At 37.8% G+C, this 26,955-nt stretch overlaps 1 protein-coding gene across 1 annotated transcript in view; it reads left to right on the forward strand.

Moving 5' to 3' along the window:
- Positions 1 to 26,955, forward strand: part of INVS (inversin) — a 247,342-nt gene that overhangs the window by 215,660 nt on the left and 4,727 nt on the right. Inside the window, exons 15-16 of the mRNA XM_074196730.1 lie at positions 22,351 to 22,583; positions 23,801 to 23,881. Of these exons, the coding sequence (XP_074052831.1) occupies positions 22,351 to 22,583; positions 23,801 to 23,881 (314 nt within the window). The remainder of the gene's footprint in view (positions 1 to 22,350; positions 22,584 to 23,800; positions 23,882 to 26,955) is intronic.

The raw sequence follows: 26,955 nt of genomic DNA on the forward strand, positions 1-26,955 counted from the left end.
CACAATGTACCATATTTCTTGACCTAGCCCATCATCATTGAATAGGTGAGGCCTCAGACCACCTGGGGGCCTGGGAAGGGCCTTGATTTAGGAAGGCCCAGGTCACCACTGCATCCTGTGCCATTGCCAGGCGCATTGACTATTTGTCTTGCTGATGTCTCTGAAGGAGAAAGTGAGGCTGATGGCTTTTCCCTTCTCTGCTTCACTTAAATTCAATTCATGCACAAGTCAAAATGTCACCTGGGTCTTATCATTGGTCCTCTTCAACAGGAAAGGATGAACAATAACAATAATCATGCTGCTTTGTAAGAGTATATAAAATTTTTGGTCTATAGGAAATCAAAAAGTGAGTTATCATTAAATGATCTTGGAGGGATAACTAATATCAACCATTTCCATTTGATTTGGGGCAGCTGTGATATAGTAAGAGGGTTAAACTTGGAGTCAGAAGACCCAATGTCATTTCTGCCATTGATTAGCTGTATAAAGTCATTTAAATTTTTCTGTGACTCAGTTTCTCCATCTGTAATAATAATAATATAATGACAGCTCAATTCAATAAACATTTATTAAGCACCTAAGTCCTTAGGATATGAATAAGAAAAAGAGACAGCCTCTGCCCTCAAGGAACTTCCAAACTAATGGAAAAAGGAAGCTGAAAAGAAAGGGGTGGGGATAACCTCTGAAGAGTACCAAGCACAGGAGCATGCTGTTCCATGGAGTGGAAGCCAATCAGAGCTGCTGATGGATAATGAAATTGCCAGGAAAGTTGTGAGTCTTCTATAAAAGGAAGGTGTGGTGAGGAGTTTAGGGGTTACACCTACCAGCCCTCCAATCAGAGGGGGAGGCACCTGAGGGCAAGTAGAGGAGTAGAGCATCAAGACCTTAGTCATTCATTGTGTGGAGTGAAAATCAAATAGTATATTAAAGTACAATGTAATTATTAGTTCTTTTATTAAAATTTAATTAATTAATTTCTATAAGTTTTTTAATTCCACATTTTTCTACCACTCTCCTTTCCCTCTCCCCTCCCCATGGCAAGGAGCAATATGATATAGGTTATGCAGGTATAAACATGTTTCATATATTTCTATGTTAGTTATGCTGTGAAAGAAGAATTTGAACTAAGGGGGAAAACCATAAGAAAGGAAGTAAAAAGATGAAAGAAGTTTTAAAAAGTAAACATAGTACACTTTGTTTTGCATTTAGAATCCATAGTTTTTTGTTTTTTGTTTTTTTAGGTTTTTTATGCAAGGCAATGGGGTTAAGTGGCTTGCCCAAGGCCACACAGCTAGGTAATTATTAAGTGTCTGAGGCCAGATTTGAACCCAGGTACTCCTGACTCCAGGGCCAGTGCTTAATCCACTACGCCACCTAGCTGCCCCTAATCCATAGTTTTTTCTCTGCATGTCGATGGTATTTTCCTTAACAGGTTGCACAGGTTTGTCCTTGGTTACTAACCTGCTGAGAAGAACTAAGTCTATAATAGTTGAGCTCACAGTGTTAATGTTCTCCTGGTTCTGCTCACTTCACCCATCATCAGTTCATAGTCTTCCCAGGCCTTTCTGAAGTAAGACCCCTCATGATTTCTTATAGAAAAGTAAAACTCTGTTACATTTATATACCATAACTTGTTTAGTCATTCCCCAAATGATGGGCATCCCCTCAATTTCCAATTCTTTGTCACTACAAAAAGAGCTGCTATAGGGACCAGCTAGGTGGCGCAGTGTAAAGAGCACCGGCCCTGGAGTCAGGAGTACCTGAGTTCAAATTTGACCTCAGACATTTAATAACTACCTAGCTGTGTTTGCCTTGGGCAAGCCACTTAACCCCATTGCCTTGAAAAATCTTAAAAAAAAAAAAGCTGCTATAAATATTTTTGAATATATGGGTCTTTTTCCTTTTTTAATGATCTCTTCAGGATATGGGCCAAGAAGTGACATTGCTGAATCTTAAAGGATATGATATGCACAGTTTTATTTCCCTTTGAGTATAATTCCAATTGTTCTCCAGAATGGCTGGATCAGTTCACAACTCCACCAACAGTGCATTGGTGACCCAGTTTTCTTACACCCTCTCCAACATTTGTCATTTTCCTTTTTTTATCTTTTTAACCCATCTGGTAGGTGTGAGGTGTATCTCAGAGTTGGTTTTTTTTTTAGGTTTTTGCAAGGCAAATGGGGTTAAGTGGCTTGCCCAAGGCCACACAGCTAGGTAATTATTAAGTGTCTGAGACTGAATTTGAACCCAGGTACTCCTGACTACAGGGCCGGTGCTTTATCCACTATGCTACCTAGCCGCCCCTCAGAGTTGTTTTAATTTGTATTTCTCTAATCAATAATGATTTAGAGCATTTTTTCATTTGACTATAGATAATTTTAATATCTCTATCTGAAAACTGCCTGTTTATATAAATCCTTTGATTGGAGAATGACTTGTATTCTTATTTGACTCAGTTCTCTCTATATTTTAGAAATGAGTCCTTTATCAGAAACACTAGCTGTGAAAATTGTCTTCCATCTTTCTGCATTCTTTCTAATCTTGGTTGCATTAGTTTGGCTTTGTTTTTGCAAGAATTTTTTAATTTAATGAAATCAAAATTATCTATTTTGTAATTTATAATGTTCTCTATCTCTATTTGGTCATAAACTCCACCTCCCACCCCTATAGATCTGACAGATTGACAGACTATTCCTTGTTCTGCTAATTGGCTTATGGTATCACCAAGAGTTCGAATCTGATCTTACTTAGACACTTGCCACTTACTAGCCTCATATCCAGGGCCATCTCCAGGTGTCCTGATTCATATCTGGCCACGGGATCCAGATGATTATGGAGGAGAAAGTGAAGCTGGTGACTTAGCACAGTATCCCCCTCACTCAAATCCAATTCATGTGCTTATCATAGAATCACTTTACCTGTTGCCCTAGTCTTTGAGAATGAAGGACAAACATTACAGTATCACCCTTTATGTCTAAATCCTATACTCATTTCGGGGCTAGATGGTTCAGTGGATAGAGCACTGGCTCTGAAGTCAGGAGAACCTGAGTTCAAATCCAACCTCAGACACTTAATAATTACCTAGATATGTGACCTTGGGAAAGTCACTTAACACCCTCCCTGCCACCTTGCCTTGCAAAACAAACAAACAAACAAAAATCTGTACCCATTTCATCCTCTTCTTGGTACATACAGGATGTGATATGTTGGTCTAAGCCTAGTTTCTGCCATATTATTTTTAAGTTTTTCCCAGCAGTTTTTGTCAAATAGTGAGTTCTTATCCCAATAGCTAGAGTCTTTGGGTTTTAGTACCTAATCCATTCCACTGATACACTTTTCTGTTTCTTAGCCAGTACTAGACAGTTTTGATGACTGCCATTTTGTAATATAATTTTAGATCTGATACAGTTAGGCCATTTTCCTTTGCATTTTTTTTCATTAATTCCCTTGATCTTCTTGAGCTTTTGTTCCCCCAGATAAATTTTGTTATTATTTTTTTCCAGCTCTATAAAATAATTCTTTGGTAATTTGATTGGTATGTACTGAATAAATAATTTAATTTAGATAGAATTTCATTTTTATTATATTAGCTTGCCTAACCATGTGCAATTGATATTTTCCCAGTTGTTTAGGTCTGACTTTATTTGTGTGAAAAGTGTTTTGTAATTGTATTCATATAGTTTCTGGTTTCTCTTTGATTCCCAAGTATTTTACATCATCTATGGTTACTTTAAAAGGAATTTCTTGCTGTTGGCCTTTGTTGGTAATTACTATTATTCTCATTTAGAATGTTATTAAACTAGCCAAAATTGATGAAACTTTACTACAAATAATTTATTTCCTTTTCAGTTTCACAACCCATAACTTGACTACAAATAGTTTATTTCCTTTTCAGTTTCACAACCCATATCTGCCCCTATTGCCTTTAGATTTAGAATCAATTATTATGTAGTTTCATCTCAAACTCTTCCTCTTGTGGTAACAGTATAGACTGAAATAGATTGCCATGTTTGAGGAGTCTTTTGACTCAAGAGAATCTGAAGATTGAAGCAAAACAATTTTCCATTCTGGGTAGATGAAAACTATGATGGCTCTTGCAGGATAAGAGTTGAAGGAACGAAAGCCTCTCACAGGAGTTGGTGGTGCAGCCAAAGGAACATGGTAATCTGTTTGGTGTTAGAAGGCTCTCATAGGATTTTTTTTTTAAACAGACATGCAATTTTTAAACAAGGAAATCAAAGCTATCCTAGGAAAAATTACTCTAAATCATTATTATTAGAGAAATGCACATTAAATCATTTCAGAGATACCACCTCGCACTTCTCAGCTTGGCCAATATGACCAATGGACAATAATCATTGTTGGAGGGGATTTGGGAATACTGGGACAGTGATGCATTGTTGGTAGAGTTGTGAACTGATCCAACCTTTCTGGAGAGCAATTTGGAATTAAGCCCTGAGGGCAATGAAACTCTGTATATTCTTTGATTCAGCAATGCCACTAGTGGGTCTATACCCTGAAGAGATCATGAAAAAGGGTAAAATATCCCACACGTACAAAAATATTCATAGCAACTCTGTAATGGCTAAGAATTGGAAATTGAGGGGATGCCCATCAATTGGGGAATGTTTGAAGAAATTTTGGTATATGAATGTGATGGAATGTTATCATTCTATAAGAAATCATGAGAGATGGGACTTCAGAAAAGCTTGGAGACTTATATGAATTGATGCTGAGCAAGGTAAGTAGAACAGAAGGAACATTGTACTCACTAACCACATGGGATGATGATCAACCTTTGATGGACTTGTTCATTTCAGCAGTACAAGAATCAGGGACAGTTTTAGGGGATTTATGATGGAGAATACCATCTGTATCCAGAGAGGGAATTGTAAAGTTTAAATACAGTCCAAAGCTTATTATCTTCAATTTTAAGAAGTTGTCTTATATATTATGTCATTTTGTTATCTCCAATGTTTTCTTTCTTTTGGATCTGATTCTTCTCTTACAATCAATTTTGATCTATGCCTGTCATGGTTGCAAATGTAAAGACTATATCAGATTGCCTTCAGTTGGGGGAAGAGGAGAGGGAGAAAAATTGTAAAACTCAAAACCTTGCAAAAAAAAAGATTGGTAGAAACCACCGTATATAATTGGAAAAACAAATAAACTATTTACTAAAAATGAGAGTTGAAAAAAAACAGGCATGTGTTCAAAAGACAGATGTTCAATGACTGAAATGATGAGAATTTTTTAAAAATTTATTTTTTTTACATTACTAAAATAGTCTTGTAAATGTAACCATAATCCCCCTCCCCCCACAAAGATAGAGAAACCTCAAGAAAAATAAAGTGAGAGGGAGAAAAAAAGTGTGCTTCAGTCTGTATTTAGATAAAACTGACTTTGTCTCTGGGATAGTTTGCATTCTTTATCATAAGTCTATCAGAGAAGTTGCTTTAATATTTCCCCCCCATAGTTGTTATTGCTAACTGTATTTCCCTCCATCCTTTTCCCCTACCCCCATTTATTCTATTCTCTCTCTCCTTTCACCCTGTCCCTCCTCAGAAGTGTGTTATATCTGACTACCCTCTTCCACGTCTTCCCTCTCTTCTATCACCTATACTCCTCCCCGCCCCGTCCCCTTTCCCCCATCCATTTCCTCCATCCCTTTCCTCTAGGGATAGATTTCTATACCCAATTGCATATGTATATTATTTCCTCTCTGAGCCACTTCTGATGAGATTGAAGTTTCACTCACTCCCCCCTCACTTCCCCCTCTTCTACTTCATTGTAAAAGCTTTTTCTTGCTTATTCTATGTGAATTAACTTAACCCATTCTACCTATCTTTTCCCTTTGTACCAGTACATTTTTCCCTGACAATTAATTTCATCTATATCTTATACCTTCATGTTCGGCTCCCTCCTGTGCCTTGTCTATATATGCTCCTTCTAACTGCTCTAATAAATGAAAACATTCATGTGAGTTATCAGTAATGATTAGAGCTCTTAGTCTCTATTCTTTACCACATGAAGGGATAGATTCTCATGAGCTGTTCCTCTAGGTTTCCACTATTAGCTAACTGGCACACAGCTTCTTTTTTTTAATTTAAATTTATTTTTTATTAAAGATATTATTTGACTTTTACATTTTTCCCCCAATCTTGCTTCCCTCCCCCCTCCCCCCCCCCACAGAATTCACTCTGTCAGTCTTTACTTTGTTTCCATGTTGTACCTTGATCCAAATTGGGTGTGATGAAAGAGAAATCATATCCTTAAAGAGAAATCTAAGAGGTAACAAGATCAGACAATAAGCTATCTGTTTTTTGTTCTAAATTAAAGGGAATAGTCCTTGTACTTTGTTGAAACTCCACAGCTCCTTATCTGGATACAGATGGTACTCTCCTTTGCAGACAGCCCAAAATTGTTCCCGATTGTTGCACTGATAGAATGAGCAAGTCCTTCAAGCTTGAACATCACTCCCATGTTGCTGTTAGGGTGTACAGTGTTTTTCTGGTTCTGTTCATCTCACTCAGCATCAGTTCGTGCAAATCCCTCCAGGCTTCCCTGAAATCCCGTCCCCCCTGGGTTCTAATAGAACAATAGTGTTCCATGACATACATATACCACAGTTTGCTAAGCCATTCCCCAATTGAAGGACATTTACTGGATTTCCAATTCTTTGCCACCATAAACAGGGCTGCTATAAATATTTTTGTACAAATAATGTTTTTACCCTTTTTCCTCATCTCTTCATGATATAGACCCAGTAGTGGTATTTCTGGGTCAAAAGGTATGTACATTTTTGTTGCCCTTTGGGCATAGTTCCAAATAGCTCTCCAGAAGTGTTGGATGAGTTCACAGCTCCACCAACAGTGTAATAGTGTACCAGATTTCCCATATCCCTTCCAACAATGATCATTATCCTTCCTGGTCATACTGGCCAATCTGAGAGGTGTGAGGTGGTACCTCAGGGAAGCTTTAATTTGCATTTCTCTAATAATTAATGATTTAGAGCATTTTTTCATATGGCTATGGATTACTTTGATCTCCTCATCTGTAAATTGCCTTTGCATATCCTTTGACCATTTGTCAATTGGAGAATGGCTTTTTGTTTTAAAAATATGACTCAATTCTCTGTATATTTTAGAAATGAGTCCTTTGTCAGAATCATTAGTTGTAAAGATCGTTTCCCAATTTACTACATTTCTTTTTGATCTTGGTTACATTGGTTTTATCTGTGCAAAAGCTTTTTAATTTAATGTAATCGAAATCATCTAATTGGTTTTTGGTGATGTTCTCCAACTCTTCCTTAGTCATAAACTGTTCCCCTTTCCATAGATCTGACAAGTAGACTAGTCCTTGATCTTCTAATTTGCTTATAGTATTATTTTTTATGTCTATGTCCTGTAACCATTGGGATCTTATCTTGGTAAAGGGTGTGAGATGTTGGTCTAACCTAAGTTTCTTCCATACTAACTTCCAATTTTCCCAGCAATTTTTATCAAAGAGGGAGTTTTTATCCCAATGGCCAGACTCTTTGGGTTTATCAAACAGCAGATTACTATAATCATCTCCTGCTTTTACACCTAGTCTATTCCACTGGTCCACCACTCTATTTCTTAGCCAATACCAAGCAGTTTTGATGACTGATGCTTTATAATATAATTTTAGATCTGGTAGGGCTAAGCCACCTTCTTTTGCACTTTTTTTTCATTAAACTCCTGGAAATTCTTGATTTTTTATTTCTCCATATGAATTTACTTACAATTTTTTCTAACTCATTAAAGTAATTTTTTGGAATTTTGATTGGTAGGGCACTAAACAGATAGTTTAGTTTTGGTAGAATTGTCATTTTTATTATATTAGCTCTCCCTATCCATGAGCAGTTGATATTTGCCCAGTTATTTAAATCTAATTTAATTTGTGTGAGAAGTGTTTTATAATTGTTTTCAAAAAGTTTCTGAGCCTGTCTTGGCAAATAGACTCCCAAATATTTTATATTGTCTGAGGTTACTTTGAATGGGATTTCTCTTTCTAGCTCTTTCTGCTGTTTCTTGCTAGACATAGATAGAAAAGTTGAGGATTTATGAGAGTTTATTTTATAACCTGCAACTTTGCTAAAATTTCTAATTGTTTCCAGTAGTTTTTTTAGATGATTTCTTGGGATACTCTAGGTATACCATCATGTCATCTGCAAAGAGTGAGAGTTTTCTCTCTTCCTTCCCAATTCTAATTCCTTTAATTTCTTTTTCTTCTCTAATTGCTGATGCTAACATTTCTAATACAATATTGAATAGTAGGGGCGGCTAGGTGGCGCAGTGGATAAAGCACCGGCCCTGGAGTCAGAAGTACCTGGGTTCAAATCCAGTCTCAGACACTTAATAATAATTACCTAGCTGTGTGGCCTTGGGCAAGCCACTTAACCCCATTTGCCTTGCAGAAAAAAAAAATGAATAGTAGTGGTGATAATGGGCACCCTTGTTTCACCCCTGATCTTATTGGGAATGCCTCTAGCCTCTCCCCATTGAATATAATGCTTGTTGATGGTTTCAGATAGATACTGCTAATTATTTTAAGGAACAGTCCATTTATTCCTACACTTTCTAGTGTTTTTAATAGGAATGGATGCTGTATTTTGTCAAAAGCTTTTTCAGCATCTATTTATATGATCGTATGATTTCTGATAGGTTTGTTGTTGATATAATTGAGTATACTAACAGTTTTCCTAATATTGAACCAGCCCTGCATTCCTAGAATAAATCCTACTTGATCATAATGTAGTATCCTAGTGATGACTTGTTGTAATCGTTTTGCTAAGATTTTATTTAGGATTTTTGCATCTATATTCATGAGGGAAATATGTCTATAATTTTCTTTCTCTGTTTTAACTCTTCCTGGTTTAGGTAGCAGTACCATATTGGTTTCATAGAAAGAGTTAGGCAGAGTTCCATCTTTCCCTATTTTTCCAAAGAGTTTATATAGGATTGGAACCAATTGTTCCTTAAATGTTTGGTAGAATTCACTGGTGAATCCATCAGGCCCTGGAGATTTTTTTTTAGGGAGTTCAATAATGGCTTGTTGAATTTCTTTTTCTGAGATAGGGTTGTTTAGGTATTTAATCTCTTCTTCATTTAACCTGGGCAACTTATATTTTTGTAAATATTCATCCATTTCACTTAGATTATCAAATTTATTGGCATAGAGTTGGGGAAAATAATTTTGAATTATTACTTTAATTTCCTCCTCATTGGTGGTGAGTTCACCTTTTTCATTTATGAGACTAGCAATTTGGTTTTCTTCTTCCTTTTTTTTAATCAAATTGACCAGAGGTTTATCAATTTTATTGGCTTTTTCATAATACCAACTTTTGGTTTTATTTATTAATTCAATAGTTTTTTTGCTTTCAATTTTATTAATTTCTCCTTTAATTTTTAGAATTTCTAATTTGGTACTTAACTGGGGATTTTTGATTTGTTCTTTCTCTAATTTTTTTTAGTTGCATGTTTAGTTCATTGATTTCTTCTTTCTCCAATTTATTCATATAAGCATTTAGAGCTATAATATATCCCCTGAGAGTTGCTTTGAATGAATCCCATAGGTTTTGATATGTTGTTTCATTATTATCATTATATATATATATATTATCATTATTATCATTATATATATATATATATATATATATATATATATATATATATGATAAAATGGTTAATTCTTTCTATAATTTGTTTTTTGGTCCACTCATTTTTTAAGATGAGGTTATTCAGTTTCCAATTTGCTCTGGGTTTATATCTCCTTGGCCCAGTATTGCATATGACTTTTATTGCATTGTGATCTGAGAAAGATGTATTCACTATTTCTGCCTTTCTGCAGTTGATCATTAGGTTTTTTTGCCCTAGTACATGGTCAATTTTTGTATAAGTTCCATGTACTGCCGAGAAAAAGGTATATTCCTTCCTATCCCCATTCAGTTTCCTCCATAAGTCTACCGTATCTAATTTTTCTAACAATCTATTTACCTCTCTAATTTCTTTCTTGTTTGTTTTATGATTCAATTTATCTAGATCTGATAGTGGGAGGTTGAGGTCTCCCACTAGTAGAGTTTTGCAGTCTATGTCTTCCTGTAATTCTTTCAGCTTCTCCTCTAAGAATTTGGGTGCTGTCCCACTGGGTGCATATATATTCAATATTGAAATGACTTTATTGTCTATGGTACCTTTAGGAGGATAAAGTTTCCTTTCTTATCTCTTTTAACGCTATCTATTTTTGCTGCTGCTTTGTCTGAGATAAGGATTGCTACCCCTGCTTTTTTTACTTCAGCTGAAGCAAAATATATTTTGCTCCAGCCTTTTACCTTTACTCTATATGTATCTCTCTGCTTCAAATGAGTTTCTTGTAAGCAGCATATTGTAGGATTCTGGTTTTTAATCCACTCTGCTATTTGCTTACGTTTTAAGGGAGAGTTCATCCCATTCACATTTAAGGTTGGGATTACTAATTCTTTATTGCCCTCTGTGCTATCTTCCCTCTGTTTGTATTTTCCCCCTTTCCCCCCCTTTTATCCATATTCCCCAGTCTTTTGTTTCTGAAAACCATCCCCTTCAGTGTGTTTGCCCTCCTATATCACGCCCTCCCCTTTCTTTCCCCTTTCCCTTTTTCCCTTTTCCCTTCCCTTCCTTTTGTTATTTCCCCTTATTTCCCCCACTCCCCTTCCCTTTCTCCATCCCCCCTCCCCTTTTCCCCTTTTAATACTTGAAAGGTTAGATGTTTTATAAGTTAACTGAATATGTGTAGGTTGAGTTTAAGCCAAGTTTGATGAGAAGAAGATTCAGGTGTTTCTCCTCTGCTCCCTTCTTCCCCACTATTACCATAGGTTTTTTGTACCTCTTAGTGTAATGAGATTTACCCCATTCAATCCCCTCTCTCCTCTCATCTCTTTCCTGTCCCCCTTTTTAGGGCAGTAGTGTTTTTTTTTAGATCATTCTATCTAAGTCATAGAAAATTCTAAGTGTCTGTCCCTTTTAGTTCTGTATATTCTATCAAATAGAGTCGAAATTCCTGAGAGTTATTAGAGTCTTTCTCCCAAGTGGGATTAAAGCCAGTTACCTCCCATTAGATAGTAGTCTCATGGATAGATCATGAATATCCATCATTTCTGGCTAGGTGTATTCTCTCTGTTAGAGTTACATTTCTCAAGGTTTATGAGAATCTTTTTTTTTTTACCCCCATGCTGGGATATAGCCAGTTTCAACTTACTGGATTGCAATTTTTTTTTTCTTTTACCGCCCCCCCCCTTTTTTTTACCTTTTCATGTGTCTCTTGAACCTCCTGTTTGATGCCCAAATTTTCTGTTTAGCTCTGGTCTTTTCATCAGAAATTTTTGGAATTCTTCCATCTTTTTCCCTGGAAGAGAAGGCTCAGCTTTGCAGGAAAGTAGATTCTTGGCTGCATTCCAAGCTCCCGTGCTCTTCGAAATATCTCCTTCCAGGCCCTTTGATCCCTTAAAGTTGATGCAGCCAGGTCCTGCGTGATCCTTACTGTGGCTCCTTGATATTTAAATTGTTTCTTTCTGGCTGCTTGCAGGATTTTCTCTTTTATCTGATAGTTCTGCAGTTTGGCCACAACATTCCTTGGTGTTTTCATTTTAGGATCTTTTTCTGGTGGGGATCGATGTACTCTTTCAATAACTACTTTGCCCTCCGATTCCATGATATCAGGGCAATTTTCCATCACTAGATCCTGTAATATTAAGTCCAGGCTTTTTTTTCCTCTTCAATGTTTTCAGGAAGTCCTATAATTTTCAGGTTGCCCCTCCTCGATCTATTCTCAAGGTCAGTGGTTTTGTTGACGAGGTATTTTACATTTGCTTCTATTTTTTCTATTTTTTGATTTTGTTTAACTGACTCTTGCTGTCTCATGGAGTCATTAGTTTCTGTAGACTCCATTCTTTTTTGGGGGGAGGAGTTTTCTTCGTTAACCTTTTGCAACTCCTTTTCTAATTGGTCAATTCTACTTTTGAAAGAGCTTTCCATTTGACCAATTGAGGTTTTGAGAGAATTAATTTCTTTTTTGCATTTGCCCATTTGAAGATCTGAGATATTTGTTTTCTTGTTGCAAGGTATTAATTGTCTCCCCCAAATTTTCTAGTTGATTTTTAAACTCCTTCCTTATTTCTTCAAGGAAGTCTTTCTGTGCTGAAGACCAGATTGTATTCTCCTCAGAGGTTCCATGTCTCTCTGAGTTAGTGTCTTTCCCTTCCAAGAATTTTTCTATGGATCCACCTTTCCGCTGACCCTTCTTCATTTTGCTGAGACCTGAGTTTTGGAGGGGCTGCTTCACAGGGGCTTGGGATCGCTAAAGGCTTTACTCACTGAGTGCGGTTTCTCTGGCTGGCCAGTAGGAGGTGCTGGTTGCTTTCTCTGGAGTGTCTGTGACCTTGGTTGAGGCCCTCTCCTTTTCCTTGAAGGGAGGAGTTGGAGGTATTGAATTCTTTTGCCTTCAATCAATGGTGGGCTTTACCCTGGCCTGAGGTCATTCCTCTGCTGGGCTGGTTCTTCTGCTCACACCCTGGGCCTGAGGCAGAAGTAGTTTGCATTTATTTGTTAGGGGAGAAGTCTGAGTTGTAATGGGACTTAGACCAGAGGAGCCCAGGGATGGTGTCCACCGCTCCCCTGCTCCAGAATCCCCCCCCCCCCCCAGCCCTGTCCGGGATCTCCAGGGGGACAGCTCCAACACCAGCACCTCTGCTCCCCCGCAGACTCACACCCCTGCGGTCCAGCCCCACCTCTGGTCCAGCAGGTCTGGCTCTCGGGCCCTCAGACTCCCGGTTCTAATTCAGTTGCTAGTCTGGTTGATTGGGACTGATCTTCCTTCTGGGCCCAGACTCACCCGCCCAAATTCAGCCACAGCTCCTGCTGGAGACAAATCCTGAGGTAGATGTTCTTTCTTCTGGCTTTTCTTTCTGGGTTTTTTTGAGTCAGATTTCTTTTAAGATGTTTGTTTCATGTGGTAGATGGGGAAGAGATCAGGAGACTTTAGAACTGTGCCTGTCTTCTCTCCACCATCTTGGCCAGAAGTCTCCACACAGCTTCTTCTAAGAACACTAGATCCATGATATCACTTAGAGGAGTCATTCCTCAGGATTCCTGTAAGTCATCTTATTGGAAACAGTATAATCCTTTGAGGGCCATTGGAATTGATTGGAACACAGTCAGAAAACTGCCATAAAATGATCCTCTCTTTCTAAAGAAGAATCAGAGATTCTTTGGGATTGAAAAACACTGTTTATACTCTTTGGATCAGACTTGTGATTTTCCAAGTATACATTTCTCCTGATGAGAAAAGGCTTCTACCAATGCAGGTCACCACCTGATCTGAAACTTGGCATCTTAGAGAGTAGCTGTTGGATTCATACCTGGGGATGGGAAAAATTTTCAAGGCTCTTTCTTAACTATGTTTGTTATACTCGTTTTTCATTTTTTTCCACCTAAAGACTATGAGAAAAATTGATAATGCTATGCTGGGATGATATTTAGTTAGATATTGTGTGGCAACAAGTACTGACCACAGGTAGCTTTTTCTTAATAAGTTGCTTTCAAGAGTTCAGATCTGATCTCAAACACTTCCTCTCTGTATGACCCTGGGCAAATCATGTAATCCAACTTGCCTCAGTTTCCTCATCTGTCAAATGAGCTGGAAAAGTAAATGGCAAACCACTCAAGTATCTTTCTCAGGAAAAGCCCTTTTGGAAAAAAATAGCTCAACAACATATATCTAGAATCATGGCTAGCATACAACCAGCTAGAGCACTGGTCCAAAGATCAAGAGATCTGAGTTCAAGTTGTGGTTATTCACAAAATAAGAATGATGGACAGTTCTTGTACTATTTCCTCAAAAGGTTATTTCTATGTGGAATCTATTATTATCATCCATTCTATACATTTATCAAAACCATGAGTTCTGTTCTCATTCATTCCAATGAAGAGATAGACAATATTGGGAAAATCATAATTAGCTTGGGCTTTAATTTCTTCTGTAAGCAAGGGGATTAGACTAGGATAGTGGTTCTCAGAGTGTGCCCTGGACATCCTTGAGAACTCCTGAGACCCTTATGGGAGTATGAGGTCAAAATTTCATAATAATATTAAGACATTTTAATTTCTAACATGGCAAACATTAATAGATACAACTTACATAAACAAAAGCTCTTTGGGGTACTCAATAATTAAGAGTATTAAAAGGATCTTTAGGCTAAAATGATTGAGAACCATTGGACTAGATCATCTCTAAGGTCCTCCATTTCCATGAATGTCACCATGCTTTCATCATCTGTCATCCCCTGGAATAATCATTATCATATGTCCACTCCTCCAGGATAGTTCCAAACATTTACTATACCTATAGCCCAGTAATAAAGTTAAAACCATCTAATTGTTCCCCACACTAGGTTTTTCTGGTTTCATGTGCTAGTACCGCTATCCAGGCAGACTGGTAACCTGGTTCTGAATTCTAGCTTCTGCCATTTATTTAGGGCTGTGTTAGATCAAATCATTCATACTGTCTGAACTTTATTTTTCTCATCTCTAAAATGGGAAGAATTGTCCACCTGCTTAATGTTTGCAAAGTGTTTTGTGATCCTTAAAGTACTTTATAATGTAAACTAGAAATTGTAGTCTGGATTTGGTAAGTAACTCTGAGCTCTCTCTGTCCAGAGAGAATGCGAATTTCTAATATATTCCCACTTCAGTATTCTACTTTATTAAGGTTTAGGGAAGCAAGGTAGCACAATAGATAAGAGCACTGACCTTGGATGCAGGAGGATGGGAGTTTGAATTCAGTCTGAGACACCTGCCACTTACTAGTGGCATGACCTTAGGCAAGTTATTTGACCCTAACTACCCTGAATCCAGGACCATCTCTAGTCATTCTGATTCACATCTGGCCCCAGGACCCAGATGGTTCTGAAGGAGAAAGTGAAGCAGGTGACCTAGTACAACCCCTCTCACTCAAATCTAATTCATGTACTTGTCAAGGCATCACATCCCTGATGTCATGGTCTTCTTCAAAAATGAAAGACAAACATTATTAAGCTTTGGGGGTTTTTTTGGGGGGGGTAGATGGGGGGGGGAAAGGAGAAATAGGTTTTGAACTTATTCCTTTAGTCAGAGACCCAAATCAAGATATGAACCTTCCCCTCCCACGGGGTCTGACAGATTTAGTATTCTAGCTCCCAACTTGTTGACACTCCTGCACTGAAGTCCACCCCTACACTAGTAGAAACAGAATGATCAAGTCTGAGACTTAGTGGGAACAACTTAGCCCCAAGAAAGCAGACATCGGCAATCTAAGCGAATCTAGGACCACTCATCCTGTGATTTCTTCTCCAACTCATTTAAATTTGAGGCAAACAGGGTTAAGTGACTTGACCAGGGTCATACAGCTAGTGAATACCTGAGGCTGGATTTGACTCAGGTCTTCTGACTCTGGGCCCAGCACTCTGTCCACTGCACCACCTATACATGATCTCAAAGTCTTTCTAGAACTGTCCATAGAATTACTCTATATGCCAAAAGATCTAGATTCTTAGTTTTCTCCTTTCTAAATCATGGCTCATCCCTGCCAAAGTAACCCAGAACAGTCTTCATTTATATCTGACTTCCACAGTAATTATGTGCCTATAGAATTTTTCTCAGAATTCCTTTCAATTGATTTAATTGATAATTGTAAAAATATTTCAGCTTCATTTCTAAAATAATCTTCCATTGATGATTCAAACCTTGGCTTTGGATGGTTCAAGGGCAAGGCAGGAGAAAGAATAACTAAATTCCAGATCCCTTGATCGGCCAGTCACTAACTGTATAACCTTGAGCACATCCTATAGCCTAGTAATAACCTTGTATAACCTTGAGCACATCCAAGCTCAGGGTCTCTGGCTCTATTTTTTCATCCATAAGTCAAGATTTGACTACATTTTGAGAGGACCATTGACAAATTGAAGAAGGGCAACCAGGAAGCCAGAGAGACATGGCACCATGTTATTATTTTTTATTTATTTTGAGTTCTACAATTTTTCCCCAATCTTCCTTCCCTCCCCTCCCCCCCACAGAAGGCAGATGGTTAGTCTTCACAATGTTTCCATGGTATACACTGATCTAACTTGAATGGAATGAGAGAGAAATCATATCCTTAAGGAAGAAAAATAAAGTATAAGAAATAGCAGAATTGCATAGTAAGATATTGGGGTTTCCCCCAAAAAAATTAAAGGTAAAAGTTTTTGGTCTTTTTTTTCAAATTCCACAATTCTTTCAATGGATCCAGATGGTATTCTCCATTGCAGATACCCCAAAATTGTCCTTGATTGTTGCACTGATGGAATGAGCAAGTCTATCAAGGTTGATCATCACCCCAATGTTGCTGTTAGGATGTACAATGTTTTTCTGGTTCTGCTCGTCTTGCTCAACATCACTTCATGCAAACCCTTCCAGGCTTCCCTAAATTCCCATCCCTCCTGGTTTCTTTTTTTTTTTTGCAAATGAACTTTAATTTATTATTACTATTATTACAATAATTTTGTTATAAGAGTCAACATAACCCCCCCCAAGAAAATAAGAAACCTCAATAATAGTGAGAGAAAAAAATATAATTAAGTCTGTGTTCAGATTTCAATGGCTCTGTCTCTGGGGTGAGTTGCTTTCTTTATCACAAGTCTACCAGAGAAGTTGCTTCAATATTTTCCCCACAGTTGCTATTGCTAGCTGTACCTCCACTCTATTCCTCCCCACTCATATTTATTTTATTGTCTCTCTCTCTCTCTCTCCTTTCATCCTGTCTAAAAGTGTGTTGGATCTGAGTACCCTCTCCCTTGATCTTCCCTCTCTTCCATCACCTATTCCCCCTTCCCTCTCCCCATTCCCCATTATCCTATCCCCTTTTTTGTTTTTAGGTTTTTTGCAAGGCAAATGGGGTTAAGTGGCTTGCCCAGGGCCACACAGCTAGGTAATTATTAAGTGTCTGAGGCCGGATTTGAACTCAGGTACTCCTGACTCCAGGGCCAGTGCTCTATCCACTGCACCACCTAGCCGCCCCAATCCCATCCCTTTCTTCTCATTTTTCTCTAGGATAAGATATTTCCTCACCCTATTAAGTGTGTATGTTATTTCCTCTGAGTCATTTCTGATGAGAATGAAGGCTCACTCATTCCCCCTTGCCTTCCCCTTTCCACTCCATTGAAAAAGCTTTTTTTTTGACTCTTATGTGAAATATCTTAGCCCCTTCTTCCTCCTCTCCTCTTCCTCCCAGTACTTTTCTTTATCACCCATTGACTCCATCTTTTTTACTATATTATACCATTATATTCCACTCCTTCCTGTGCCCTTTCTATATATGCTCCTTCTAACAGCTCTTATAAATAAGAAAGTCCATATGAGTTATCAATATCTTCTTCCCATGCAGGAATATAAACAGTTCAACATCATTAAGTTCCTCATAATTTACCCTTCTCTTTCACACCCTCTATGGTTCATCAGAGTCCTGTACTTGGAGATCAAACTTTCTGTTCAGCTCTGGTTGTTTCAATAGGAAGGTTTGAAAGTCCCCTGTTTCATTGAAAGTCCATCTTTTCCCCTGAAAGAGGATGTTCAGTTTTGCTGGGTAGTTGATTCTCGGTTGTAAACCAAGATCTTTTGCCTTCCAGAATATTATATTCCAATCCCTACAAGCCCTTAATGGAGATTCTGTCAGATCCTGTGTAATTCTGACTATGGAGTCTCAGTAGTTGAATTGTTTGTTTCTGGCCACTTCTAGTATTTTCTCTTTGACTTGGGAGTTTTGGAATTTGACTATAATATTCCTGGAAGTTTTTCCTTTTGGGATCTCTTTCAGGTGACCAATGAATTCTCTCAATTTCTATTTTACCCTCTGTTTCTAGGATCTCAGGGAAATTTTGCTGTATTATTTCTTGAAAAAGGAAGTCTAGGCTCTTTTCCTGGTTGTGACTTTCAGGTAGCCCAATAATTTTTAAATTATTTCTCCTAGATGTGTTTTTGAGGTCAGTTGTGAGATATTTCACATTTTCTTCTAATTTTTGGCTTTTTTGGAAGAGTTTAATTTCTTCCTGATTTCTGCAAAGTCATTAGCTTCCTTTAGTTCCATTCTGCATTTGAAGGAGTTATTTTCTTCAGAGAGCTTTTTTATCTCCTTTTCCAGCTGGCCAATTCTGCTTTTTAAGGCATTCTTCTCCTCATTTGCCTTTTGTTTTGCTTTTTCCATTAGGCCTAAACTGGTTTTTAACATATTATTTTTCTTCAGTATTTTCTTAAGTGTCTGAGGTTGGATTTGAACTCAGGTACTCCTGACTTCAGGGCCAGTGCTCTAGCCACTGCGCTACCTAGCCACCCATTTTTTTAAATTTCTTTCACCAAGCTGTTGATTTGGTTTTCATGATTTATCTGCATTGCTCTCATTTCTCCTCCCAATTTTTCCTCCACCTCCCTTAATTGCTTTTCAAAGTCTTTTTTGAGCTCATCCATAGTCTGAGCCCATTTTGTTTCTCTTGGAGGTTTTGGATATGGAAGCTTTGATTTTGTCATCATTTGAGTATGTGGTTTGATCTTCCATGGGACTAAAGTAATTCTCTATGGTCAGATTCTTCTTTTTCTGTTGTTTACTCATTTCCTCCAAGGTCTTATGCTCTCTTGCCTGTGCTTTGATATGTAGATGCCCCTCCCACTTCCCTCTACCCTGGAGCTATAAGGAGGGGTCCTGCTTGGCTACTTAGTGTGGAAGCCCAAACTATCTGAATGTGGGCTAGCAGCAGAGTTCTATCCCAAGGGAGAGCTGAGAAATCTCTGCAGTCTTTCCTGATCCCCTTACCGTCTGTGGGCTTTACTTTGAGGGTGCAGGCTGCTTTCTCTAAATTCTTGCTGTGGATTCTGTGGCCAGTGCTCCTCACTCCACACTCATTCTGGTGTAGCAGAATTCTCTCCCCTCCCCTTCAAGGTGTTCCCAGGCTGCACTGCGACCAGGGCTTTTTCCAACCCCTGGTCTTGGTAAAACATACCTTTCACGCTGAACCTCCAAGTTATCTTGGACTGGGAAAATGTATCAGTCAGTCTTTCTGTGGGTTGTACCTCTCTAAATTTTGGTTAGAGTCCTAATTTGTTGGCTTTTGGAGTTTTGGGGGGGAAAGGAGTTCTCAGGAAATGCTACCTTCACAACTCCATCTTAACTCCACCCCCAGCACTAAGTTATTTGAGCATTGGTTGAAGGGCCCCTGTGAATCTCCCTTCCAGACAACTCACTAAGACCTCAAACTGCAAGACCAACTTACATTGTCTTCCCTCTACAATGAAAGAGTATCCTATATCTATTGAGTCCAAGAAAAAATAAAATCAAATTTTATAGCCCTATTATTTTTCAAAGAAATTAGCAAGTTCCCTTCATTTCAAGTGTTTTTTCAAGGCTATGCAGTAATTGAACAAAATTTGAGGTTATTATATTGCTGGAATTTTTCTATTTTGTATATTATACTATTCATGGAATCCCAGGTCTGGAGATGCTGTACACTTTTCCATTGTCTTTGGAATTAAAGCTAAAATCATTATTCCCGCTATAAGACTTTTGAGTCTATACAACCTGAAAGTAAATGATAATGAACAACGTACAGCTAAAAAAACCGTAGTTAGTAATTATGAAATAAATTCAGACCTACTTGGTTTTGATGTAGTTGGATTCAGAAAACTCACCCTAAAAGGGTGAGATTGGGTAACATCATTCTAGGATTAAAATGCAATAATTTGGAAAAAATTTTGAAACTATAAACTAAAGAAAGAAATTTCCCTGGATGATTCCCTTTCTTTCTGATAAGGATTGGACTGGATGCCTTGCATAGGAACTTCCTCCACTAGAGAAGCTGGGTGGCAGTGGTGGGTGGTGTTTTTCCTATTCTTGTTAGGGGTGGGGGTCTAGAAGGGGGAGTTTGGGACTTGAGCTGGCAAGGAGAGCCTCAGAGAGAAAAAGAAAGAGGGGGGAAACTCTACAACTGAATAATTATAAAGAATCTGTCCCAAAACCTTAGTACAGTTTTATGTAGCTTAAAACAATATAAATATGAGGGTTTTTCCCCTAAATTAAAGTTAATAGTCCTTGGTCTTTGTTTAGACTCCACAGTTGTTTCTCTGGATACAGATGGTATTCTCCATTGCAGACAGACCCAAATTGTCCTTGATTGTTGTACTGATGGAATGAGCAAGTCCATAAAGGTTGATCATTGCCCCCATGTTATTGTTAGGGTGTATGATGTTTTTCTGGTTCTGCTCATCTCACTCAGCATCAGTTCATGCAAATCCCTCCAGGCTTCCCTGAATTCTCATCCCTCCTGATTTCTAATAGAACAATAGTGTTCCATGACATACATATACCATAAAAACAATATAATTTTTATATTAGTTTTAAGATTTATATATTCAGCTGTTCTGCATAATTGATTTTTCTATGTTGTAAAGAGGAAGGTGAGGGAAGAAGGGCTAATGAAGCTGTAGGAAAATGGGAAATAATAATTGTAAAAATAAAATGCATCTAAAGAATTTTCATTGGGGCAGCTAAGTGGCGTAGTGGAAAAGAATTTTCAAAAATAGATTACCCTATTTGATCTATTTAAAAATGAAGTACCCTGAACTGAAAATAATAAATTTTCTGACCAGTGATTGAGACTATCACTTCCCTTATCCTAGAGTCATTACATTTCTCTGTCCTGATAAATTTTTTCTACATTCACTTTCCCTTTCTCTAATTCCTGAAGTAAAATGTAAGATTCTTGAAGGTAGGATCTCCATTCTCCTTGTATCCCAAAGCCTGACACAGTATGTGGCATGTATGAGTGCTTATTTAATTGAACTGTTGTCTTATATCATGTTCACTTAAATCTTTTATTCTTCTTATGGTTAGATTTATACATTAGTAGTAGACATTTTATAAATATTTGCTAAATTAATAAATTTATGTTGAATAAATCTTAAGCTCAGAAAATCTTGCTGTATAAAGAAAAAAGAACTTACATATAGAATACATTTGCTTAAAAAGCTGCTAATTATAATGAAGAAAGACAAATCTCCCATTCTCCAAATATATAATATATCTGCAAATTGGTTTAGATTCTTTGTAACATGTTTAGTTGGAGTAGATTCTATGCCAACAAAAACCCTGGTTTTAAATATAACCAGTACTGTGTATTCTAGTGTATTGTGTATTCAGAGAAAGCCATCAGTATTAGCTGATGATACATGAAAAAATGCTATCAATCATTATTGACTGGCCTATTGGCCCATTACTGGTCCCTATAACTAAAAAGGAAAACGATCAATGTTGGAGGAAATGTGAGAAAACTATGACACTGGTGCATTGTTGGTGCAGTCATGAACTGATCCAACATTTCTGGAGAGCAATTTGGAATTGTACCCAAAGGGCAATCAAAACCTTTGGTACAGCAATTCTTCAGACAAAAAAGCACAAAAACAGTAAACAACCTATACGTACAAAAATATTTATAAGCAGCTGTTTTAGTAGTAGCAAAGAATTGGAAATTGAGGAGATGCCCATTAATTGGGGAATTGCTGCACAAATTGTGATTTATGAATGTGATGGAGTATTATTGTTCTATAAGAAGTCATGAACAACCTGACTTCAGAAAAGTCTGGAAAGACTTGCATGAATTGATGCTGAGTGAGATAAGAGGAACCAGAACATTGTACACACTAACAGCAGCAATGGCTGATGATCAACTATGACGAGCTTGTTCATTTCATCAGTACAATAATTAAATTCAATCTAAAGACTTGTGATGGAAAAAACCATTCATATCCAGAGAAGGATCTGTAGAGGTTAAATGCAGACCAAAGCTTACTATTTTTCAATTTTTAAAAGTTGTCTTAAGTATTATGTCATTTTTTTCTCTATTTTTTTCTTGTTTGGATTTGATTCTTCTTTCACACCATGATTAATATGGATCTATGTTTATTGTGGTTAGACAAGTACAGTCTATATTAGATTGCTTTGTGTTAGGGGGAGGAGTAGGGAGAGGAAGGGAGAAAAATGTAAAACTTAAAACCTTGCCAAAAGGTTTTGAAAACTCTTGCATTGAAAACATTGCATATTGTTGGAAAAATAAATATTTAAATTAAAAAAAATTAGTTGATGATGGTAGTAATAATACATGAAATCAAATCTGTTAAATACTTTTCATCAATTAAATTATCAGCTTTTGGGGCATCCTGAGTTCCAACCTTCCACATGAACTGGTTCATAGAATTCAGACCAAACTAGCTCCCCTCAAATAAAGGTTCTTCTTTCTCTTAGTTACCAGCTTCGAAAGAAACTGTCTGAGCTTTGCAGTGCTCAGCAAATGGGTGAAGAAGATGAAGAAAAGTGGAGACAAGAGAAAGCTGCCCTTGTCTTCCAGGTTGCTTGGAAGAAACAGCTGAACCCCAAGGCCTCAAAACCAGTCTCATCCTGTAAAACTCCCAAATCTACCAACAAGAGCAACTCCTTCATCAAACAAAACAAGCAAGCTGTCCTCAAACAGATCTATGGTAATACCCTTTCTCTCACAGTTGAGCATCTATCCTGAAGTTGTTAGCTTTATTATGCTCCCACCCATTACAAAGTGTGACCTAGATGATGCAGCACTTGGGAAGGTTTTGTGGAAGCATTTTCTGAAATTCTCCTTTGAACAAAAGAATTCAATGATTTTCAAGGACTGAGCAATTATCCAAAGGCATTTTAGACAATACTGTTGTGTTACTGTCCCCATGTGATTTTTTTTTTTGAGTTACTAGTTTATTGAATCCCTTTACATCCATTATGGTATCTAAATACGAAAACCTATCCCTTGGAAGAATGGTACTCCTTCAATCTTAATGGCAAATCCCCTCTTTTATCCAGCGGGCACATAAAATTTTTAAACCTCTGGCTGCTAATCTGTTGCCTCATTCATACAAAACATGGAAGTTTATGATTCTTTAGAAGCATATTATACAATTATCCCTTCCACTTCTTGACTCTTCCCCACTCATTTTGATATACTGCCAAGTCAGCATAAGAAATTAAATTTCTCAGAGGTTTTGGGGAAACCTTTGCATAATACCAGCATATTCTATCTTTTCATATCATAATTCAGATTTCCTCTTTGGAAGGGAGGCCAAAAACTTCTACCCAGATTTTCCATATTGGGGGGAAGGGGAACATTGTACCCCGAACTCCAGCAATGTGGGGTAACTATTTTACATGAGTATCCATTATTGCCATATTTCAATATATTATCCTTTTCAGCTTTATTAACATCTAGGAGATATTTCTGAGAATTTATTTAATATGATTATCAATCACTGGGGAAGTGACTAGCACTGTTATGCAAAGGGGACTCATTAAGTACTTATTAATAATATTATTAGGGCAGCTAGATGGTGCAGTGGGTAGAGTGCTGGCCCTGACTACCTCACATCCAGGGCCATCTCCAGTTGTCCTGATTCACATCTGGTCACTGGATCCAGATGATTCTGGAGGAGTCACCTAGGCTGGTCACTTAGCATAGTCCAATTCACTTTTATATCATGGCATCGCCTCCCTTTAATCAGTGCCCTCTTGACCTGTATGATACCTCCTCCCCATAAATACACAAACAGGATCAACTTCTGTTTATTCAGGTACGTATGAGGTAGGATTTTCAATTCTATAGAATTTAGACTCAAGACATGACCATGTGAGCTCCAACATGGGTGGATAGGCTGATGACTGTTGTTCCTTTTAGGATGCTGTCAGGAAGGAAAAGTCCATCACCCCCTACGACCTTCATCAAAGCCCCCTCTCCCTGCCATGCACCTAATCTCAGGTAAGTCAAGAGTGCTGTGGGCTTGAAGTGACTGGTTTTTTCCTCATTTGCATATCTTCAGCTTTATTAGAGGAATAGGCCTAAGTAAAGATTGCTGGAATGTGTTAAGGATAAGTTCTCCGTAGGCCCCAGTTTTTATTTCCTTTCCCACAGTTCAGGCGTCTGTGATTTTGTCAATATGGGCACTCCCTTACCCATCCTGATGCCACAGCTCATCTCCCAGCCTGAGTCAATAAACATCAATAGGGGCTCACAATGAGCCAGGAGCTGTGTTAAGGGCTGGAGAGGCCAATACAAATTAAAACAAGGACAGTCTCTGCCCTCTAATGGGGTCTAATGGGGTTAAGGGATAACATGCCTTTGGTTATTTCCTGTGCCCAACCTCAGAATCCTCATGTCAAAAATAAAGCCCCCCAACATACCTCAAAGTCTTTGTCAATGGCTGTGGCTAAAAAAAAAAAAGCCACATGAACTCTATTCCTGAACTTAGACAAAAGACTATCCTTGGGCCCACATAGTTTTAAGACAATAATTGGAAGGAACCTAAAAATTATTTGGTGGCCTGGAGGTGTCAAATGGAGCCAGGGGGCAAACCTCTAGCAAAACTCCTTTGGACCAGAACCGGATTAAACTGTGATTTAGCAAAATGAAAATTTGTGGTTTTCTAAGTCAGTATGTGACCCATAAGAGATTCATTTCTGTTTGAGTTTGACACAGCTGCTAGCCCAGTTTATTCACTATTCAAAACCAATGGACAGAGCATTGGTCCTGGAGTCAGGAGGACCTGAATTCAAATCCAACCTTAGACATTTAATAATTACCTAGTTGTGTGGCCTTGGACAAGCCAATTAACCCCAAAATGGCCTTGCAAAAACAAGCCAAAAAAAGTAATTAATTTTAACTCCAATGGCCCTTTCCTAACATGGAGCCCCTTAAACACATTCTAGCATGGGCCCCTCCAGGGCTTACATTCCATTGAAATGGCAATTAAGAACCCAGGATCACCTCCTATGCTAGAGTAGGATTTCAGAAGGTTTGAATAACAATTTTTAAAATGGCTGCTTGAGTTCAAGTGCATATTTTTCTTAACTTTTTAAAAAAGTTGTTCGTAGAATTTTAATTTAGAAATGAGATTATTAGTCATTTTATAAGCAGACTATGATAGCTAATGCTGCAGTTGGCATTAGCCTTTAAAATTAGATTTTTTTTATTTTTAGGTTTTTGCAAGGCAAATGGGGTTAAATGACTTGCCCAAGGCCACACAGCTAGGTAATTATTGTTTTGAGACTGGATTTGAACCCAGGTACTCCTGACTCCAGGGCTATCCAGTGCGCCACCTAGCTCCCCCCCCCCCCCCCCCCCCCCCCCCCCCCGCCCAGCAGATTATTTTCAGAACACTGAGCTACTGGGACAGGAAGAGAATTATTAGGAAGAATTAAATTGAAAAGGGCATCAAACCCTACCTCTTTTAGGGGTTAGAGCTATAAATGCTTTCCTCTAACATCACAAACCTTTTTAGTCATCCCAGGCTGACTCTAGCTTGGCCCTCCTGTCATTTACAGGTGCAGTTATGTGTAATGTTTCTGACTCTTTGTCAGGATACTGAAAATCACAGGATCATAAAGCTAGAAGAAACCTTGGTCATTATCTAGCAGATAAAAAAACTGTGAAAAAGAGATCAAATGAATTAGCCAGGGTCACTTAGTAAGTATGTGAGGTAGTATATGAACCCAGAACTTTGATTCTCTCTTAATTTCCAGTCATTTTTATCTTTCTGCAAGTATTATGTAACACAGAAAAATACACAAAATTACCCAACATACTTATTACAATGTACATGATTTCCTGATTTGGTAATTGAGCAAGTGACAAACAAGGCAAGGATCACCACTGAGGTACAAATATGTATTATACATACAATTTGCATTATGCAATATTCCAATGGGTTTATGATCTAATCCACCATGTACTGGGGGCCTACCTTACCTACTCTTAACACCATGAAGATGCTGGTGCAATCCAAAGATGCAATCTCTTACCCTCACCCCATTAGATTGTAAACTCCTAGAGGACAAATTGCCTTTGCTTTTATTGGGTTTTGTAGCACAAGGCCTGCCCCCCTGTGGGTACTTAATGAATATTCATTGACTGATTCTCAGCAGTCCACCAATCCTTTTGATTTTTTTGGTTAGAAACCTTTCATTAATGATAGTCATTGTAGGGCTGCAACCTTGCTTAAATAGATTCCTTTCCAATGACCTCTTGCATTACTATTGAAAACAAATCATTTTGCTCATCAAATTGGTTAAAAGTGCCCCAAAATGACAATATTCAATGTTAGCAGAGTTGTGATGTGGCAGTGCACTGCAGGAATTATCAAAATGATACTTAGACCCAACAATTCTGTCCTTGGAAAGGTATCATAAAAACATCTAAGAAACTTTTTTTTAAAAGTCTTGTTAGGTGGCGCAGTGGATAGAGCACCAGCCCTGGAGTCAGGAGGACCCAAGTTCAAATCCAGCCTCAGACACTTAGCTGTGTGACCTCGGGCTAATCCCATTGCCTTAAATTAATAAAAATTTAAATTCAAGTCTTGTGTTTTGAGAGGATAGCAATGTCTCACACTGTACTAAGCATTTTGCAAATATTTTATTTGATCTTCACATGGGAAAGTGCTGTAATTATCCCCATTGTAAAGTTGAGGAAACTGAGGCAGATTAAGTGACTTGCCCAAGGTCATACAGCTAGTAAATATTTGATCCTGAATTTTAACTCGGGTCTTTCTGACTCCAGATCCAACTCTATTCATTACACTACTTCCCTTCTCCATAATATTGGAATTAGAGTGAAGAAAGTATAGGTCCAAAAGTATAGGTCCAAATTCTTCCAATGATCCTTACTGGGTAAGTTGCCTAACCTTTATGAGCCTCCCTAAGAAACTATTTAGCTCCCTAAGACTAATTTACAGAAAATTGCCTAGGACTTTTCTATTAAGTTATAGATGGGTCTACAGAATTCTCATACCAGTGAAATAAAAAAATATATCCTTTATTAATGACATTTTTTTCTCAAGT

This window comes from Macrotis lagotis, chromosome 8 (assembly GCF_037893015.1).
Source record: "Macrotis lagotis isolate mMagLag1 chromosome 8, bilby.v1.9.chrom.fasta, whole genome shotgun sequence".
In the NCBI taxonomy this organism is placed as follows: Eukaryota; Metazoa; Chordata; class Mammalia; order Peramelemorphia; family Peramelidae; genus Macrotis; species Macrotis lagotis.